Below are 19,267 nucleotides of genomic sequence, written 5' to 3'. Positions count from 1 at the left end.
AACACTGCTGTTGGCAGGTCCAGTGCTGGATCCACAACTGGCAATTCGCTCTCGCTCTCTTGCTTGCTTTCGGGCTTGCTTTCCTTTTCACACAGTTAAGGCCACCTTGGTTCCCCATAAAGCCGCAGAGCTGAGGCAGGTATAATTGTTAGAGGACCAATGTCCGCCGAATATTTGTTCCATTAAGGTTGATGTGTATGAACGGACCTTGAGTGCCGTTTCGCCCTCAATCCATACCGAGGGGATTTGCAAACCTGGGTCACCCTCCCCCCCTTGTAGGTGGGACGTGACACTGCCCCAAGGCAGCGCCTGTGCTTGCATCCAGGCGAGGCCCCAGTAGCAGAGGACGTGCAGCCTCCTTTCCGGGTGCTGGAGGTTCACGCGCGCACAGAAACGCGCTCCCTCAGCTCTGCAGACTCGCCAGCACCCCTGCGCTTGCAGCTCCTGGCAGCGTCAGCTCGGCCTCTCAGCCTGCCCGCTGCCTGTGCCCAGAGCTGGGGCCGCCTGCTCGCTGGCCAGCCCGGCTGAAAGTCTGCTAGCGAACTGCGCACGCCCCTGTGGGCGCCCGGCGGCTCCGGGGAAATAGAAACACGCTGGTCCCCGCAAAGGCTCCAGAAAGCAGGCAATGTGGTTTCTTCAAACACCTCAGCTGCTACTGCTGTTCCTCGGTTTGGGCCCTTCTTGCCAGGCTTTCACTGCTGCTCCTCCTGTTTGTAAATGGAGGCTTGGGGATTTGGGGCTCCTGGTGTTTTCTTGGTTCCTGCAGCTCCCGGCTCCCCTCTCGTAGCCGTGAAGGCAGAGACGATTGCGACAGAGCCTCCCTGAGCAGTTCTTCGCCTTGAGGAGCGGGAGAATTTGGGTGCAGCGATGCCTGGCGAGAGGGCCCTTGCCTCCGCTCTCCTGCCTTGAGGCCGCGCTTGTTTGGGCCTGGAGCGGCCTGTGACTGCTGCTCCTGCGAGGGTTTGCAGAGCGCTGCCCTTCCTGAGGCCCTGGCGCCCTTTGTCCTGGCTCCTTTGCTGCTGAGTACAGAAAACGGTGTTTAGGTTCTCCTTGTTGCCGGTGCGTTGGCAGAGGAGCCTGCTGAGCTGTTGCTGAGATGGATGAGGCTTCCCGCCGGGCTTCAGCGCTGCAATTGCAGAGTCACGGGAGGGCTGAGGTCGGGAGGGGCTGCGGGAGGTGCTCTGGGCCAGGCCCCTGCTGCAAGCAGGCTCATGCAGAGCAGGTTGCTCAGGGCTGTGTGCAGCCGGGGTTTGAGTGTCTCCGAGGATGGAGGCTCCAGCCCCTCTCTGGGCACTAACAGGCCCTGAGCAGCCTGTGCCGGGGGCTGGTTACCAGCGCTGGCCTGAACCCCAACCCAACCTGCGCTCTGACTTCCTGGCCCGACCTCGGACCTGCTGCACCAGCTCTAACTTCCCTGGCGACCGGGGCTGCCGGCTGAGCCTGGCTGCCACCGCTGAGACTGCCCTGCTCCCTCACTTGCCTACGGTGGGGCTGGGCCTTGGCTGGCGAGGCCCCTGCCCTGGTAGCCACGTCACCACCCTCAGCTCCCGGCTCCCCATCCCTGCTGGAGCAGCCGGCCCTGGCCGCTCCCGGACCACCCTCCCCACAAAAGAAGCTTTCCTTATGTTTAAATGGAGTTTCCCCTATTTCAGTTTGTGCCCATTGCTTCCTGGCCTTTCCTGGGCACCACTGAGAAGAGCCTGGCTCTGCCTTCTTCACCACCCCCCCCACCCCAATCAGGTATTCCCACAGGGATTTATTTATACAGAGTAAGATGCCCCCGGAGCCGCCTCTTCTTCAGGCTGAGCAGGCCCAGCTCTCGCAGCCTCTCCAGGCAGGGCAGGTGCTCCAAGCCCCTGATCATCTTTGTGGCCCTTCACTGCATGTGCCACCTCATCCTCCACTTACCTTGCCTGAACTTCATCAGTTTGTCTAGGAGGATGTTAGGGGAGACAGTGCTGGCAGCCTTGCTGAAGGCAAGATAAACGCTCTCCCCTGCTCTGCCCTTGGCCAGAGAGTTTGTCGCTTTGTCGTAGAAGGCTCTCAGGTTGGTCAGGCATGGTTTCCTCCTTTGTAAAACCATGCAGGATCACCTGAAGCACGTTGCGCAGGGCCCCATCCAGATGGCTTTTGAACATCTCCAAGGATGGAGACTCCACAATCTCTCTGGGCCACCTGTTCCAGTACTCGGTCATCCTCACCGTAAAAAAGTCGTTCCTTATGTTCAGATGCAACTGTGTTTCAGTTTCTGCCCTTTGCCTCTCATCCTACCACTAGGCACCACTGAAAAAAGTCTGACCCCATCTTCCTTACACCCTCCCTTCAGATATTTATAAACATTGGTAAGATCCCGCCTCAGTCTTCTCTTCTCCAGGCAGAACAATGCCAGCTCTCGCAGCCTTTCCTCATATGAGAAAAACTCCAGGCCCATAATCATCTTAGTAGCCCTTCGCTGGACTTGCTCCAGTAGCTCCATCTCTCTCTTCTACTGCAGAGCCCAGAACGGGACACACTACGCCAGATGCAGCCTCACCCGGGATGAGGTAGAGGGGGAGAATTACCTCCCTTGACCCACTGGCAACACTCTGCCTAATGCAGCCCAGGATAACGTTGGCCTTCTTTGCGACAAGAGCACATTACCGCCTCATGGTAAATCCATGCCGACTACTCCCAGTCACCTTCTGGGCCTCCACGTCTTTGGAAAGGGCTTCCGGGAGGCTCTGCTCCATCAGCTTGCCAGGCCTCGAGGTGCCGCTGGCCCGCTTGTAGCTCCCTGGGTCCCGCTTCTTGCCCCTCTTCAAGGCAGGAGGGACAGCTGCTGTGGGCCAGGCCTCAGGAACCTCCCGCGATTGCCATGACCTCTCACACATCATCGAGAGTGGCCTCGCACTGGCAGCGCAGATGCACGCTGAAGTTGAGGAGCTGACGGGACTTTTCCCTAGCCGCACTGTAACCATCACCAGCTCCTGTTATGGCAGATGCCAGCGCTGAGGTTCAGTCCTGCTTCTGCACCTCTCGCTGACAGCCAGCGGGACAGAAGCAGGCTGGGAACCATTTGAAAACAGTTCATGTCAGAGTTTGTCAAAAGGACGACACAAAGGGAAGGCACAGACTTTCTGCACTTGCTTTTGCTTTGGAGAGAGAAAAGCAAGTGCCCAGCACTGAACAGAAGGTCAGCCTTGCCAGTCATGCTGCAGGGCAGAGAAATGTCTTCCCCCCTTTCCCCGTTGCTGACTCCACGTGGACCAGATACCCTTCCAGACTGGTGGGCTTTGCAACCTTTCACGGCTACCAGGAGCCCTCTCCCTCCCTTCTGCCTAGACCACAGGAAGCCTTGTTCTGAAAGGCAGCCGGAGTCAAGTGCCCCAGTATTAGCAAGACCTGAAGTCGAGGCCCCCGTCTTAACACACTCCTGCTTGCGGCCTCCACTGAGGAAGAGGACCCCCGCCTTGCAGCCACAGGCAGCAACAGGCCAGACTCCTGCCAGCGTTCCCCCTTTGGCAGCAGTCTGACAGCTACTATTCTGTAAGAGACACAAGCAGACGGAGCAAGAGGGTACAGCCACATGGGCAGGGCAGGCAAAGTCAGGAGGGGGAACGGAATGAAACAGAGACAGGTACTAGACTGCAAAATTTATTAAGTACCAAGTTGGAACAGAATACTTTCATTTAAATACAGCGTGTTATTATCTACACACCACTCCGTTAAGAGGCAGAAGGCACATTTCCCCAGGCTTCATTCGTCTCAGGATAACCACTCTTAGCTTTCTGGAATGGGGACTTCCTCTGCCCCAGCATCTTCTGCTGGCTCACCACTTCGGCAGGCATGAAACGGCAAACGCAGCTACTTCCAGAGCGGCTGCTCCCTAGCATTTTTGTCCAAGTCAGAGCACATCGTTTTTGGCGGAAACGGCGTGATACTCTTACATTGCCCTGGAAAGTGGCTCCTGGTCTCCGTTTTCTGAGGATCCTTCAGCAGATGCCCAGGCAGAAGCTCCAGCCGATCCAATTTTCAGTTCAGCCATTGCTGAGGAAGGGGGGGCAGCAGAGGGGGGAGAAAATGCCCTATGTTAGTGTCACAGTAGGAAAAGGTAACAAGTCCCCAAACCAAACAAACCCTATTACTCCCAGGAGACAGGCAACTCCATTCACAATGCAAACGGCTTTAATGCAACGGACTTGTGTCCGTCCAGGCAAATGCAAAGAGCTAGAAAGCAACAGCCAGCCGCTCGCTCGGAGATTAAGGACCACTGGGACAGAAGGAATTGCTCTCCGGGGCTACCTGCTTTGAAACAGGCCCAGTCACTGCAAAGCCGTGGCTCTGGAGGAACAATTAACACAAAGAGGTGGGATTATTCAGGGCACTGGGGGGGGGGCGCGGGGGGTGTGTGTACAAGCGTGTACACTGTTTTTTCTGTTTTTCTTAAAGGCAACTGCATAAATTCTGTGCCACTATTATTTGGATAAGCAGGAAGTTTTCACATAAAGCTCTAGCTTGGAAAGCTAGTAGAAAACAGCTGTGCTTAGCACAGGAGCTTGACAGCTTTCAAGTAGTTGTGTCCAGAAACTAGGAACGGTCATCTTCCTTCACAACACTGCTAACATATCCTGACAAATTACCTTGCTCAAGTTCTTCAGCGATATTTTTGACCATTCCCGCCGCACCTGGAAGTATATACAGGATACCCTGAAGACCTCAATAGTTACATGCTTGTAGTACTAGCTTCTACAGCCTTTGGAAACCCAGCTGTAATGCAGAATAAGAACGGGAAACATCATCCCCAATACAGTACAGAGAAATTCGTTGTCCACCAAGACGCATTGTGTGGCATTAACTGCATCACAAAGCAATCGCAACTCATCAGTTTTCTCATATTCTGCTTTTTAAAAAGTACAGCAAAAAGCACAATGACTTCACAGCAACCAGGGAAGGTCAGAGATCTATCCACAAGCACACAAGCAGCACGTTTACACTGTTGACAGCGGGTAAGGCTCGTGATGCCTGCGGTTTTTTCCATCATGATGCACGCCGGGACATCTAGAAGTGACTGTCCAAACAGAGAGCATACAGCTTCTGGGCTTAGGTAGAGAGCAAGCAGTTCAGGCTGAATCCCCGGGGGAATCACCACTAATTCTGAGACACACACAGGCTCACCTACCAACATACCGACACAGAGAAGAGCCAAAATGCTGCTTAATTTACTCATTACCAAAGGACTCAGGCCAGAACGAGCTGGCTTTCCTTGCAGCAGTCACCTCTTGACGGTTCTTTTTCAGACAGCACTGCTGACTTACTATTTACCCGCGGGGGTTGCCCGAGGGCAGTCATCCGGATCACCCTGTGAGACTCCACGAGACAACGCTCAGAGCCTAGGAACTCCACTTCAGAACATTACCGGCACGGGTACAGGTACGGTACGCCGACACGTCCTTTAAACAGGACCCTTGGTACGCAGGGGGCACCACAGCACTGCGTTAGAATTAGAGGGGCCTGAATACTTCTCAGGGATAAAACAGACGGAAGGGGAGAGCTTGCCCCTGCCTCCACTCTGTGCAAAGGAGGGAACGGATCAGGGCATTCTGTGAAGAATTATGCGCTCCCTTGTCCAACTCTTGCCATGCGGTTCCCAAGCCTCGTGATACGCTGCTCACCATTCTGTGAGGAACGTGCTGTCTCACAGACTGCTAATTCTGGGACACACGCGGACCAGAGGTATTGCCGAGGTTGCAGCATTGTGAGGGTCAGCAGTCACGTTCAGACTACTGGATTGGGTGTCCTGGAGCTAGGATGCTCATTGATGATGCTCATTTTCAGCTTAAAAGCTGAACCTAGCTTATTCATATTCTTTAAAGGTAATTCGAGAATAACATGGGTTTACAATGCCTTACCTCAGCCATATGAGCTTCCACTCGGTCTGCCACAGAGGAAGCATTGCCCACGGGGTTCGTCGTCAAAGAGCGGCTCCTGCAGCACTCGTGACGATGTGCAGCACCAGCTTCCGCAAGCCCCACATTAGCTCTGGCTCGCTGCAGGCGTTTTGTGAGAGCCAATTCATCTTCTAAATCCCTAATTCTCTGCTGCAGTCGGCCTACCGTGGAAGCTTCAGTAGCAGCTCTTATGCGTTCCACTCGGTCCTGGGTGGCTGCCTGTGTCTGAAGCAGAGCATGCAATTTCAAGCCCCAGGAGAGAAGAAGAGAACTTTCCCCCCAGTCTGTATCACACCCCCAACCGGAAGAGCACAACCTTACTCAGGGAGGCAACGGTGCCTCCTCCCTTCCCTCAACGAGGGAGGGCGAAACCCAGAAGCACCACATTACATAATCCTTTTTGTGCGGAAAGAGACACACGCACACACACTCTTAGCGCAACTTCTTTGTTTTCGGTCAAAGCTGGGACTAAGCAACCTCTGTCTCGGCAAGACACTAGTCTCCTTGCAATTCTTCTCTTAGCGCTGTTACCCGATTCCCCAGTGACCTACGTGGGTGGAGAAGATTATTCACAGGATCTCAGAGTGGTTGAGGACAACCATTCAACAAGCTCACACCCTTCAACAACCTCCTGAAGATGTGAAGAGCCCATGACCCCACAGCCCTGACGGCAGAAGCATGAAATACTGAAAAATCACAACAGGAAAGAATGAAGGAATGACAAGGCACAACTGGACCACAGATACCAGGGTGAAGTAAGTTTACCTGCAGAAAGAGATTGACTTCCTGCAGTTTTTGCCTTAGCTCTCGCCCAGCTCTTTGTTCAGCCTCCTTTTTATAGACTTCTACGTGGCTGCGATCCATCATCTTGGCCTCTAAATGACGCCTGAGGACAACCACCTCTTCTTCCAGATGCTGCTTCCTCTTGCGCAGTTTGTCACAGCTCCCATGCAGCCAAGCCAACTCTTCGCGCAAGCCTTCATTTGCTTTTTCTAGCTGCCTCGACCTTCTCCGCTCTGTCGCCAGCCAGTGGGAAAGTTCACGGACCTGTAGACAGGGAAAGGACAGACTCACTTAGCCTCAGCCTCAGACGCTCACAGGAAACCAAATATCCACAGAGCTGGACACCTTCTCCTTTCATCAGAAACAATATCTATCGGGGGGGGAGGGGGCGTTTTGGATGGACAGGGGGTGCGAGGAGTGTTACATATTTGTCACACAGTCAGGTTACTTCAGGACAGAACTCACAAGAGACACATCCTCTTCTTTCCGTGACACTGAAAGCTTCGCCAACAGTGCTCCAGAAAGGAGCTTTTCAAGCAGTGGAGGAAGAAGGCGTGTTCTTTCCAGATCAAAGCGGGAGTTTGTTTTCAAGCGCTTTCAGGAAGTACCAGGTTTCAGTAGGCCCCAAAGGTCAACTAAAACTCCGTCTTCCTCTTTGCTCCTCAGAAATTTACCTTTCCCACACCAGCACCCTGGTATTGCAACGCTTCTTCACTTACCAAAGGATTAGTTAGGCATTTTCAGGGATCACAGGGGAAATCCACTCACTTCGGAACACAGCCACCAGATCATTAACAACAGGAAACAGAATTAAATCATACAGGCTTCCAAAAACAGCAAAAAACCCGAACAAACCAAAGCTCACCTTTGTTCTTAATCTACCAACTTCGCTGCCCCTTCCAGAACGCGTGTCCTCCATTGCGCCCTGGAAATCCGACTGGGACTCACTCTCTCGCCTCTCATACGCCCTCAGTTTCTTCATAGCTCTTTCAAGAAGCCTCCTGGACCTGTGCAGCAAATTAGCACATAAAATAGGAAGCCCAGGGACAGTCAGCCTTTGCGTATACACTTAGGTAAGCAGCATGGATGGGGCTTACCTTGTTTGTAACCTGACTGACAGGCCAGGACTTATGGACCCCCCAAAAACCCAAACCCAAACCAGGGGAAAAAAAATCATTTCCCTCCCACAGATCACTTGCAGGGTCGAAATTTCATCTACTCCCATGGAGGTACTCCCTTGGCCTGAAAACAGAGGTGACGGACTTCTGCCTGCCCTCCCTCTCTCCCCACAACAACTGCAGGGCAGCCTGCACTTCCACCTACCTAAAACTGTACGCTCACGTACAGAAGCCACTTGCAAGATCTAACGCAAGGCTTGAAGGTGCTCACAAACTGTTACGTCCTCATAGTCTTAGGGTCAAGTTAAATAAAGCTTGACTCCCAGCCTAGTCCATACTTCTTACAAGTACTAAAAACCCATACTTACCTGTTGCATTCTTTCTGCAGTTCCATGTTTCTTCTCATTTCCTGCTCCAGTCGGGCTTCTGCTGGTCGCTTCCACTCTACCAGCTTCTTCATTGACTTGCTTTTGCTCTCACACTTTCCAAACAGAAAGAAGAAATGGCACACATAACTCAGTAATGGCATCTATAAGCATTAGGTGCAGACAGCGTTCCTCACACAGATGTTGCAGGACGTCTCTCTCTGCTAGCCCAAGGCCGCAGAACTCCAGGGGACAGAATGCCCACGTAAAGGTCAGCACTTCAGTTTTCCCACTGAACAGGCCAATACTGAGGGACAGAAACAGTTGCCTGCCAGCCCCCCCACCTCCCTCCGTCCTGTCCCCCCCCACAAAAGGGAAGGCCACCTGCTACTAGGGGCTCACGGGGAAAAGGTGGAAAAGACCCTGAAGAACAGCTTCCTCAGTCCCTCTGCTACTAGCAGGGGGTACTTATGTAGCCACATCAGTGGAGAGCAGGGCTTCATTTAAAGCTTCAGGAGGAGCTTCAGCCATCAGCAGGCAACAGCCCTTGGAGGAGTTCACCATTACAGAACTCTTGGACGGTTTAGCTGCCCACACACACACACACACACACACACACACACACACACACACCCCCAACTCCCCCAAAAACCTGAAAGACTAGAAGAAGAAATTCACAGCAACCATTGATGTACCTGCTGACTTGGGTCTTCTTCCGAAAGCACGCGTCTTGTCCGTAAGCCAGTGATCAGGTCCTCCAGGCGATTATGAACCTACGGAAGCATTAAAAAAAGCAAAAAAGGCACGCTGACACTTTCCAGACTGAAGCTCACACCTCATTTAAGGGGTATTACCAAAAAGAAGTGCCACAAACATTTCTCCATCTCCCTACTCCTTTACAATCTACCCCCAGTTCCAGTGATCCAGCAGTCTCCCTTCGTTGAGGGCTTGTCTCCACCAACTCAGACCAAGCACACCGAAAATAACACTGCCTAGCAATGTGGGATTCCTTCATTAGTTGCAGCTGCGCATCTTTGGAGTTCCTCAAGTTACTTTACAGATTTACACCTTCCAGCCAAGGAATCCATAGCCACTAAACAGGGAAGGTGCTCAGAGGCCGGGCAACGGAACTCTTGCCACAGTCCGAGGATGCCAGTTAGGGCTCGGCGACAAAGCGCTTGGCACCAAGGCAATTCCACAAGCTAACCTGCAGAATGCCTTTAAGGCAGGAAAGCCATCAGGCAGCTGCGCTTCAGGGGTAAGCACCACAACGGATCGTCTGCAGGCTGCAGGAAATGACTTCCCCTAGGCTCCCCAGGACAATCTCTTCTGAAAATTTCCCCCCCCACACACAGAGCTAGCCTCAGGAGCTCAGGAAAACAAAAGTCATGACTGGCTTACAGAGGCAGAGCCACGCAGCTCTTTCTGAAGAACTTTGATTCTAGCAGTCTGTTGCTGGACTCTGCCTTCCAGGCTGGCGTTTGCAAGTTCAAGCCTTGAAAAGAAACACAGGTCTCGTTATGGGAAGACACAAGAGCACAAATACTGACACAACAGTGGGAAATAACATCATCTAAAGCAAAAGCTTCTCTCAAAATTGTGCATTAACTTGCTGTGATGCAGCAAGGTAATCCTGTTGCTTTTACACTGTCCCAGAAAGCAAAGCCTTGCTTCACCGTGACAGTTCCTTACCGTCCCACTCGTTCTTCCAGAGGTTTTAGGCTAACAGTTCCTGAGGAGGCTTCCAGAAGGTCTTGCAGTTGCTGGGAAACAGCTACCACTTCTCTTTGTTTCTTTTCCAGGGCCGTCTTCAAGTCCTGAGCACAACGCTCGGACTGAACACGCTGTTCTTCCGACTCCTGCAACTGTAAAACCACAACCAGGACCCACGCGAGTCAGCTGCGTTTTCCGTACAGACAAGGCGACTGCTTCGACTCTCAAGTCGTCTCTCCAAAACCCTGCTGCTTCATCCTCTTTCATACTGGCCTCTCCCATCCCCATCCTGAATACTGCTCAGAATACTCAGAATACTGCTTTGTCCTTTTTCCTCATTTACAGGGAAGAACAATGTCAACGCATTTATTAATGTAGTTACAGGTTTTGCCTACCTTGGCTTTAACCCTGTCCAGTTCCTCCTGCAACCGCAGTTTGTCTTCCTTCAGCTCACCGCAACAAAGCTTTGTAACTCCAAGCGAGCCTTCTGGAAGCGACTGCTGTTCAAGAGCATCGGCAATCTCCTCCGGAAGCTGTCCGGCCATAGCCTAAGGAAACATTGTTACATGAGCATGAAGAAGAGGGCAGGAGCATGGAATGTGTTCTTCTTTTCACTCGCTACATCAGTCTTCAGAGTGAACTCAAAGATAAGCAGCTTTGCCCACCACCTGCAGGCGCCTGCACAACCAAAGACCTCTAGCCATTTTGGCCACCTGAAGACATCTAATCTGTCAGCATCTCTTCATGAGGGCTGCTCTTTCCCAATATGTAAAAAACAGCTCAGTATTACTCTTCTTGGAAGAGACGCTGAGAGCGTGGGCTTGAGCGTTTCCTTCCTTTTTAAGATAACGCACAATCTGCTCTGATGCAAGGGCAAGAGCCATAGCTGGACTGCAGGTATTACTCTGATCATCAAAGCCAGAGCTTCCTACTTCCAACCCTGGGCTTTCAGCCTTCGGGCAGGTCTTCCACTTCACAAAGGTAAAGAAATGATTTCTGCAATACACCTATAGTCTGTCTCCCCCACAAAAGGGAAGGCCACCCGCTACTAGCAGGGGTTACTTATGTGTCCCCATCAGTGGAGAGCACCGCTTAATTTAAAGCTTCTGGGGGATCTTCAGCAATCAGTGGGCAGCGGTCCTCAGAAAAGTTCACTGTCAGGGAACTCCTGGATGGTTGAGCTGCCTGCGCACAAAATAGTCATAGCCTGGAAGAAGGAATTCACAGCAACCATTGATGCACCTGCTGATTTTGGTCTTCCTCCAAAGGCATGCACCTTGTCCATAAGCCAGTGATCAAGTCCTCCAGGCAGTTATGAACCTACAGAAGCATTAAAAGCCACACTGAAGTTCACACCACATTTAAGAGGTATTGCCAAAAAGACATGCCTCAAACATTCCTCCCTCTCCTTACTCCTGTACTATCTACCCCTCCCTGTTCCAGGGAGCAGAACAGCCTTAGCTTGAGGCTGCCCTAAAATTGTCAGCAACCATTGCCTGGGCCGTTTGAGGCAGAGCTGTGAGGCAGAGCTGTGAGGCATACAAATGGTCATCAATGAGCAAAGACAGGAGTAGCTTCTTCATCCACGGGATATCCAAAAACCCCGCCATCTTCACCAAAGGCAAGGATAAGCACTGTGACTGCCTGCCTTCTTCTCTGGCCAGCTGCAGTACAGCCCACAATTACACTTGCACATCTCGTTATTTTCAACACCTCTTCAGCCCTAATTAACCACAACTACGGGGGGCTGTAGGACCAAGGACCCTCGCTCACTAGACAGAGCACGACAACCACTTGCTTTGTGCAGGCCCCAGATGAAAGCGCCTTGCTTCAGCTGCTATTAACCCCTGAATTCGGGATGCCTGGACATTCCAAGGCAGCATCGTACAGGGTTCCACAAATGACACCACAGGGACTCCTCTTCACGGAAAACAACACACACCAAGATGCCAAGGAGCAGCCATTCTGCAGAGCCTAAGCAGTTCCTCCTCACTGAAGGCTTGTCTCCACCAACTCAGACCAAGCACACCGAAAATAACACTGCCTAGCAATGTGGGATTCCTTCATTAGTTGCAGCTGCGCATCTTTGGAGTTCCTCAAATTGCTTTACAGATTTACACCTTCCAGCCAAGGAATCCATAGCCACTAAACAGGGAAGGTGCTCAGAGGCCGGGCAACGGAACTCTTGCCACAGTCCGAGGATGCCAGTTAGGGCTCGGCGACAAAGCGCTTGGCACCAAGGCAATTCCACAAGCTAACCTGCAGAATGCCTTTAAGGCAGGAACCCCTGAAGCGCGGCTGCCTGATGGCTTAAGCACCACGACGGGTATAAAGCAGCAAACATTCAAGCCAGCACACCAGTGTCCAACCTTTACCTCAGACAGTGTTAAGTAGGACGCAGCAGAGCGCCCCATGAAAACTCTCAAAACCAGAGAGCCTGGGAATGGACCAACTGCAGCCAATCACCTGCAGGCTGCAGGAAATGACTTCCCCTAGGCTCCCCAGGACAATCTCTTCTGAAAATTTCCCCCCCCACACACAGAGCTAGCCTCAGGAGCTCAGGAAAACAAAAGTCATGACTGGCTTACAGAGGCAGAGCCACGCAGCTCTTTCTGAAGAACTTTGATTCTAGCAGTCTGTTGCTGGACTCTGCCTTCCAGGCTGGCGTTTGCAAGTTCAAGCCTTGAAAAGAAACACAGGTCTCGTTATGGGAAGACACAAGAGCACAAATACTGACACAACAGTGGGAAATAACATCATCTAAAGCAAAAGCTTCTCTCAAAATTGTGCATTAACTTGCTGTGATGCAGCAAGGTAATCCTGTTGCTTTTACACTGTCCCAGAAAGCAAAGCCTTGCTTCACCGTGACAGTTCCTTACCGTCCCACTCGTTCTTCCAGAGGTTTTAGGCTAACAGTTCCTGAGGAGGCTTCCAGAAGGTCTTGCAGTTGCTGGGAAACAGCTACCACTTCTCTTTGTTTCTTTTCCAGGGCCGTCTTCAAGTCCTGAGCACAACGCTCGGACTGAACACGCTGTTCTTCCGACTCCTGCAACTGTAAAACCACAACCAGGACCCACGCGAGTCAGCTGCGTTTTCCGTACAGACAAGGCGACTGCTTCGACTCTCAAGTCGTCTCTCCAAAACCCTGCTGCTTCATCCTCTTTCATACTGGCCTCTCCCATCCCCATCTCAATTTCCTACGGGCGGCCGTAAACAACGCCGGAACACCAGGCCTACTCTTTCAATGACTCGTGATGCTCCTAGCGCCCATGTGGTCACTCCTCCACGGGAAGCATCAGCAACCTCCTGCTGTAGCTCTCTGGCCATACCCTAATGAACTAGTTACATGCGTATGAAGAAAAGGGTAGGAACACGGACTACGTTCTTCCTTTCACTCACTGCATCAGTCTTCAGAGTGAGCTCAAAGATAAGCAATTTTGCCCACCACCAGCAGGCGCCTGCACAACTGAAGACCTCTAGCTATCCTGGTCACCTGAGGACATCTAATCTGTTGGCATCTCTTCACGAGGGTTGCTGTTTCCTAATTCATTAAAAAAGGGCTTAGTATTAGTGGGCTTGAGCAGTTTTTCTTCTTTTTTAAGACAATGCAAAATGTGCTGTCCTGCACAGCAAGAGCTAGGGTCTGACTGCAGATATTACTCTGACCATCAAAGCCAGGGCTTCCTACTTCCAACCCAGGGCTTTCGTCCTTTGCGCAGTTCTTCCATTTCACAAAGGGAAAGAAATGAATTCTGCAATACTTCTGAAGTATATCTGGAATCTGCTACTCTCTGCAGTCTCCCTCCTGCACTCATTTGGGAATAACAGCTCCCTTTACACTAACATCTTCACGGGTCTTTAACACAGTCACCTGTCCGTCGTACTGGAAATCTGTATCTGTTCGTGTGGCAGCAGCCTCGTGTCCTGCACGCTTCTCTCTCGCATCTGCGGACACCTGGTTGAGTGAGAACACAAACAAGCAGAGAGTGGGGCAAGGAGTTTCCACAAACACTTCAGCATCAAGCTGCAGGTGTCATACCCAAGCACGACTTGGATCGTCACTTAAGCATTACCTGCCGTTTCACTGCTGGTTCTGCACTCACGCATGCCGTCAAGGCAGGCAGGCTCTGGAAGTATAACAGGCCTTTCAGAACCCAAAACAGTGCTCCAAGCCTACACTGATTTTTTTTGTTGTGCTTACTGCTTGGCTGCACGGTTCCAAAAACACTCATTTCATTGGGTACCGTGGCAAAGAAGCAGCAACCCTCCCAAGCACTTGCAGAGCCAGAATCTGTACTCTTTCAGTGTTACACTGGAAATCACATTCAAAGGCCAGTTCCTATGAGACCTAGGACATCAGCAGACCCTACTTAGGCACAGTCCTGACTGAACAGCTTGCACAGAGCAGAAGCTGCTCAAGTTCACAGGAGCAGACACATGGCAGAAGCAGCCAAAGGGGTACTGAGCCTCATCAGCGCTAGGGCCCATGTCCTAAACAAGCTCCCAAGCAGTTCCCCCCACGGGGACCCGAGGACCCCACTGTGCCTCTCACTGAAAGCACCTCAGAAAACGAAGGAAAGTCCCTGTCTTCCTCCTGCTTCACTCCTGCTGCCGACGTAACACCTACAAAGGAAGGGAGAAATGACACACCACGAGTCCTTCTTTCGCTCTGCTGCTCCCCCCCCGTCAGGCAAGCCCTGCAGCCATGAGTCGGATAACCCTTCAACTACAGAGGAAAAACAGCACTGTCATTCCCCCCCCAGCCCCACCAAGGTGCTCTCGACGCTTCCCAGGTCCTTCTTTGCAGCAGAAGATGCCCAAGCTCAGCATGACACCTCCCACGGCTACAATAAACACTCAACAGATGGTCGGGTAGCATCCAAACGAGGCTCTGGCATGCCAGAGTCCTGGAGTAGGGAGGTTTGGGGGCATCTCCCCTCCAAACTAGGGCTCCAGAGTTTGGCACTCACAATCCCTTTGCACGGTAGAAGAGGAACCCTCAAAGCACTAGCCAAAACATCCTCACATGTGCAGGAAGTCACCAAGGAGCAACGCTCCTTGCACTCCAGCACTACCACAGAACATCTCCCACAGTTGACTTTCCCTACCCTCAACCTTCCCCCCAGCACTGGCTGGCAAGGGGAAAACTGGGGGCTGCACCATCTCACAAGCAGATCACCACTTCCGTTCACTGACGCAGCACAACTAGCAAAGAAACAAAGGGGATCAATGTTTATTAACTCACCTCTCACACCAGCAGGGGCTTCTGCAGCATTCGCAACTTGAGGCTGCTGGTGCTCCTCCTCTCCCTCCCCTTCAGGTGACTCCTCCTAGAAGAGGCCAGCCAAAAGAGTGAGAAAGAACAGAAACAAGCATCCTCTGCACAGGCAATCCACACCTTCCAAAATACTCCTCTTCTCGGCACCCACGCAGGGAAAAGTTCTGACTTCTCTTCTACGAGGCCTGCGGTTTTTCCTCAGGAACCTCTTTGAGTAGACAGCAATACCCAACGTCCCAAACGTCCTGCTCCAGTTCTGCAAAGCCCCTGACAAGCACTGCCTGCACACAGTCTGACCCTGGCCTCACCTAGGTTACAACAGCCAGGAGCGCACACACCCTTTCCCCCTCCTTTGCACCAAGGAAAACCAACGGCTGCCTGCTTCTCAGACAACCTTAGTCAAGCCTCCTTCTCTTTCCTCACTTTCACACTTCAACCCAAAACAGTGCTCCAAGCCTACACTGATTTTTTTTGGTTGTGCTTACTACTTGGCTGCACGGTTCCAAAAACACTCATTTCATTGGGTACCGTGGCAAAGAAGCAGCAACCCTCCCAAGCACTTGCAGAGCCAGAATCTGTACTCTTTCAGTGTTACACTAGAAATCACATTCAAAGGCCAGTTCCTATGAGACCTAGGACATCAGCAGACCCTACTTAGGCACAGTCCTGACTGAACAGCTTGCACAGAGCAGAAGCTGCTCAAGTTCACAGGAGCAAACACATGGCAGAAGCGGCCAAAGAGGGAACTGAGCCTCATCAGCGCTAGGGCCCACGTCCAAAGCAAACTCCCGAGCGGTTCCCCCCGCCACCGGGGATCCCACTGCGCCCCTCACTGAAAGCACCTCAGAATCCCACGGAGAGTCGCTGTCTTCCTCCTGCTTCACTCCTGCTGCCGACGTAACACCTACAAAGGAAGGGAGAAATGACTGCTGCTCTCCTCCATCAGGCAACCTCTCCCCCACCAGGCCACCACTTCCGTTCACTGACGCAGCACAACTAGCAAAGAAACAAAGGGGATCAATGTTTATTAACTCACCTCTCACACCAGCAGGGGCTTCTGCAGCATTCGCAACTTGAGGCTGCTGGTGCTCCTCCTCTCCCTCCCCTTCAGGTGACTCCTCCTAGAAGAGGCCAGCCAAAAGAGTGAGAAAGAACAGAAACAAGCATCCTCTGCACAGGCAATCCACACCTTCCAAAACACTCCTCTTCTCGGCACCCACGCAGGGAAAAGTTCTGACTTCTCTTCTACGAGGCCTGCGGTTTTTCCTCAGGAACCTCTTTGAGTAGACAGCAATACCCAACGTCCCAAACGTCCTGCTCCAGTTCTGCAAAGCCCCTGACAAGCACTGCCTGCACACAGTCTGACCCTGGCCTCACCTAGGTTACAACAGCCAGGAGCGCACACACCCTTTCCCCCTCCTTTGCACCAAGGAAAACCAACGGCTGCCTGCTTCTCAGACAACCTTAGTCAAGCCTCCTTCTCTTTCCTCACTTTCACACTTCAACCCAAAACAGTGCTCCAAGCCTACACTGATTTTTTTTGGTTGTGCTTACTACTTGGCTGCACGGTTCCAAAAACACTCATTTCATTGGGTACCGTGGCAAAGAAGCAGCAACCCTCCCAAGCACTTGCAGAGCCAGAATCTGTACTCTTTCAGTGTTACACTAGAAATCACATTCAAAGGCCAGTTCCTATGAGACCTAGGACATCAGCAGACCCTACTTAGGCACAGTCCTGACTGAACAGCTTGCACAGAGCAGAAGCTGCTCAAGTTCACAGGAGCAAACACATGGCAGAAGCGGCCAAAGAGGGAACTGAGCCTCATCAGCGCTAGGGCCCACGTCCAAAGCAAACTCCCGAGCGGTTCCCCCCGCCACCGGGGATCCCACTGCGCCCCTCACTGAAAGCACCTCAGAATCCCACGGAGAGTCGCTGTCTTCCTCCTGCTTCACTCCTGCTGCCGACGTAACACCTACAAAGGAAGGGAGAAATGACTGCTGCTCTCCTCCATCAGGCAACCTCTCCCCCACCAGGCCACCACTTCCGTTCACTGACTCAGCACAACTAGCAAAGAAACAAAGGGGATCAATGTTTATTAACTCACCTCTCACACCAGCAGGGGCTTCTGCAGCATTCGCAGCTGGAGGACCACCAGCAGCCTCCTCTCCCTCCCCTTCAGGTGACTCCTCCTAGAAGAGGCCAGCCAAAAGAGTGAGAAAGAACAGAAACAAGCATCCTCTGCACAGGCAATCCACACCTTCCAAAATACTCCTCTTCTCGGCACCCACGCAGGGAAAAGTTCTGACTTCTCTTCTACGAGGCCTGCGGTTTTTCCTCAGGAACCTCTTTGAGTAGACAGCAATACCCAACGTCCCAAACGTCCTGCTCCAGTTCTGCAAAGCCCCTGACAAGCACTGCCTGCACACAGTCTGACCCTGGCCTCACCTAGGTTACAACAGCCAGGAGCGCACACACCCTTTCCCCCTCCTTTGCACCAAGGAAAACCAACGGCTGCCTGCTTCTCAGACAACCTTAGTCAAGCCTCCTTCTCTTTCCTCACTTTCACACTTCAAACCACTATCACATCTTACTAGGCTGCAGTAGCTCTTCACAGACAACATCTGCGACAGTCTCTCAAAGGTCACTGAAAGAAACAGAGCCCGCTTAAAAATCAAACATGCCTGCATCTCCAGCAGTACAGGGGGGGTTTCAGCACCAGAATCGGATTCTTCATCACAGCCCACTCCCAACGCCAAACACCTCATCTGGATAAACAAACAAACAGGAAAAAAGAGAGGGGAAACAGGCGGTGTGAGATCACGCACAAGCCTGGAATGCCATCCGCATCAGGCAGCAGAAAAAAAGACCCGCTTGAGCAACTGCCCCCCCAAGCACACTTGAGGAACCTGACAAGGAGGAAGGGAGAGCCAGGGCATGAAGCATTTCTGCAGATTTTGATCAATAAATGCCCTTCTTCCATATCCGTCACAATTCTATCACCAAAGTTACTGGAAACAAAGAGCAAGGTCTGGAGGACAAAAGAATAGGCAGTCTAGGAGCTGATCAACTTTCACGGTCTAGAAATCTGACTCAGATGAGGAAAACCATGTGGTCGTTTTTCTTGTCACCTACTGCTCTTTCCCCCCACAACAGCAAGACTGCTGCATGCTCTGCTGCGGCTACAAGTCTTGCAGGAAACAGCTCACAGCAGCAGAAAGGGTGCAGGCAGGAGACCGCTTTGCGGGAGGAAACCACCTGCCTGGAAACGTGCTTTCGCTCAAATCCAGACAGGTCCTCCCTGCAAGTCAGTCGTTTCGTGGGAAAAGTTGCCTGGTGAGGCACTTTACCTTGGCAGCTAAACAGCGTCTTTCTTTCTCACAAGCAGGAAGGCTGTCATCACTCTCCTCTTCCTCCAACAGGCTTGAAAAGAAAAGGCAAGAAGGACCGCGTCTCTCTCCCGTCTTTCCTCTTTTTAGGCAGGTTAAAGTATTTGGGAAAAGGTACTGTTCAACTCTCACCTTACAAAGTAGCCATGCGAAATGTCGTCTCTCACTGTTCAAATAGCAATTGGCATGATTAATTCTTAGCACCTTTGAATGTCAACAGTGCCTACAGGCATGTAACATGGACAATTCCACAGGCCTACCTGGAGTGAAACAGCCATGCGAGACAGCACGAACAAAAGCATGCCCCAAACCACCGATTTTTTTTTTTTTTTTTTTTTTTTTTTTTTTTTAAGAAAAAAAGGAAAGCCCCTGTCTATAAACATGGGGAAATCCAACAGGCAACAACCCTCCGAATGGACGGCTAACACACTAATTATAGAAGCACCCTCACAGCCTCGCAAGACATGGGTCCAGTCAGCAACACAGAAGCGCATTTACAAAACTTTAGTGGAGGCCTCAGATGAAGTAGCACACAAAGTCAGTGCTGAACACAATAAGCTTCAACAACACAAGCCACCAAAAGAAAAGGCCGTGGGGATTTTCCTCCTCAGCTCCTCCACGGTTAGGGATCCTACCTCCGCCAGCCAGAGCACAGGCACCCAATGCAAAGCCAGCAGCTTCTGCTCCAGGAGGCGT

At 51.9% G+C, this 19,267-nt stretch overlaps 1 protein-coding gene and 3 long non-coding RNA genes across 4 annotated transcripts; all 4 read right to left on the bottom strand.

Moving 5' to 3' along the window:
* Positions 1 to 3,620: 3,620 nt before the first annotated feature.
* LOC135327560 (uncharacterized) lies at positions 3,621 to 4,887 on the bottom strand. Its single transcript, XR_010387874.1, has 2 exons — positions 4,620 to 4,887; positions 3,621 to 4,026 (listed from the first exon to the last, which is right to left on the bottom strand). It is a non-coding gene; the product is annotated as an uncharacterized LOC135327560 (long non-coding RNA).
* A 959-nt stretch (positions 4,888 to 5,846) lies between these two features.
* Positions 5,847 to 9,675, bottom strand: LOC135327232 (ankyrin repeat domain-containing protein 26-like). Its single transcript, XM_064505381.1, has 6 exons — positions 9,595 to 9,675; positions 8,889 to 8,966; positions 8,197 to 8,309; positions 7,576 to 7,717; positions 6,693 to 6,974; positions 5,847 to 6,152 (listed from the first exon to the last, which is right to left on the bottom strand). The coding sequence occupies exons 3-6, from the start codon at positions 8,286 to 8,288 to the stop codon at positions 5,847 to 5,849; spliced, it is 822 nt and encodes a 273-aa protein (XP_064361451.1). The 5' UTR covers positions 8,289 to 8,309; positions 8,889 to 8,966; positions 9,595 to 9,675.
* Positions 9,676 to 12,790: 3,115 nt separating this feature from the next.
* On the bottom strand, positions 12,791 to 14,525 carry LOC135327557 (uncharacterized). Its single transcript, XR_010387871.1, has 4 exons — positions 14,468 to 14,525; positions 13,980 to 14,033; positions 13,778 to 13,861; positions 12,791 to 12,958 (listed from the first exon to the last, which is right to left on the bottom strand). It is a non-coding gene; the product is annotated as an uncharacterized LOC135327557 (long non-coding RNA).
* Positions 14,526 to 17,871: 3,346 nt separating this feature from the next.
* On the bottom strand, positions 17,872 to 19,246 carry LOC135328293 (uncharacterized). Its single transcript, XR_010389114.1, has 4 exons — positions 19,207 to 19,246; positions 18,704 to 18,737; positions 18,533 to 18,605; positions 17,872 to 17,950 (listed from the first exon to the last, which is right to left on the bottom strand). It is a non-coding gene; the product is annotated as an uncharacterized LOC135328293 (long non-coding RNA).
* Positions 19,247 to 19,267: the final 21 nt, after the last annotated feature.

Source organism: Dromaius novaehollandiae, chromosome 1, assembly GCF_036370855.1.
Source record: "Dromaius novaehollandiae isolate bDroNov1 chromosome 1, bDroNov1.hap1, whole genome shotgun sequence".
Taxonomy (NCBI): Eukaryota; Metazoa; Chordata; class Aves; order Casuariiformes; family Dromaiidae; genus Dromaius; species Dromaius novaehollandiae.
This window is presented reverse-complemented; position numbering and strand designations above follow the sequence as displayed.

Coding starts and splice junctions, on each gene's coding strand:
- LOC135327232 (XM_064505381.1), bottom strand. CDS start 8,288: ATGAAGAAGCTGGTAGAGTGGAAGCGACCAGCAGAAGCCCGACTGGAG. Junction 6,975..7,575: donor TTGGTAGATTAAGAACAAAG/GTGAGCTTTGGT, acceptor CCCTGTCTACAG/GTCCGTGAACTTTCCCACTG. Junction 6,153..6,692: donor AAGTCAATCTCTTTCTGCAG/GTAAACTTACTT, acceptor GCTCTGCTTCAG/ACACAGGCAGCCACCCAGGA.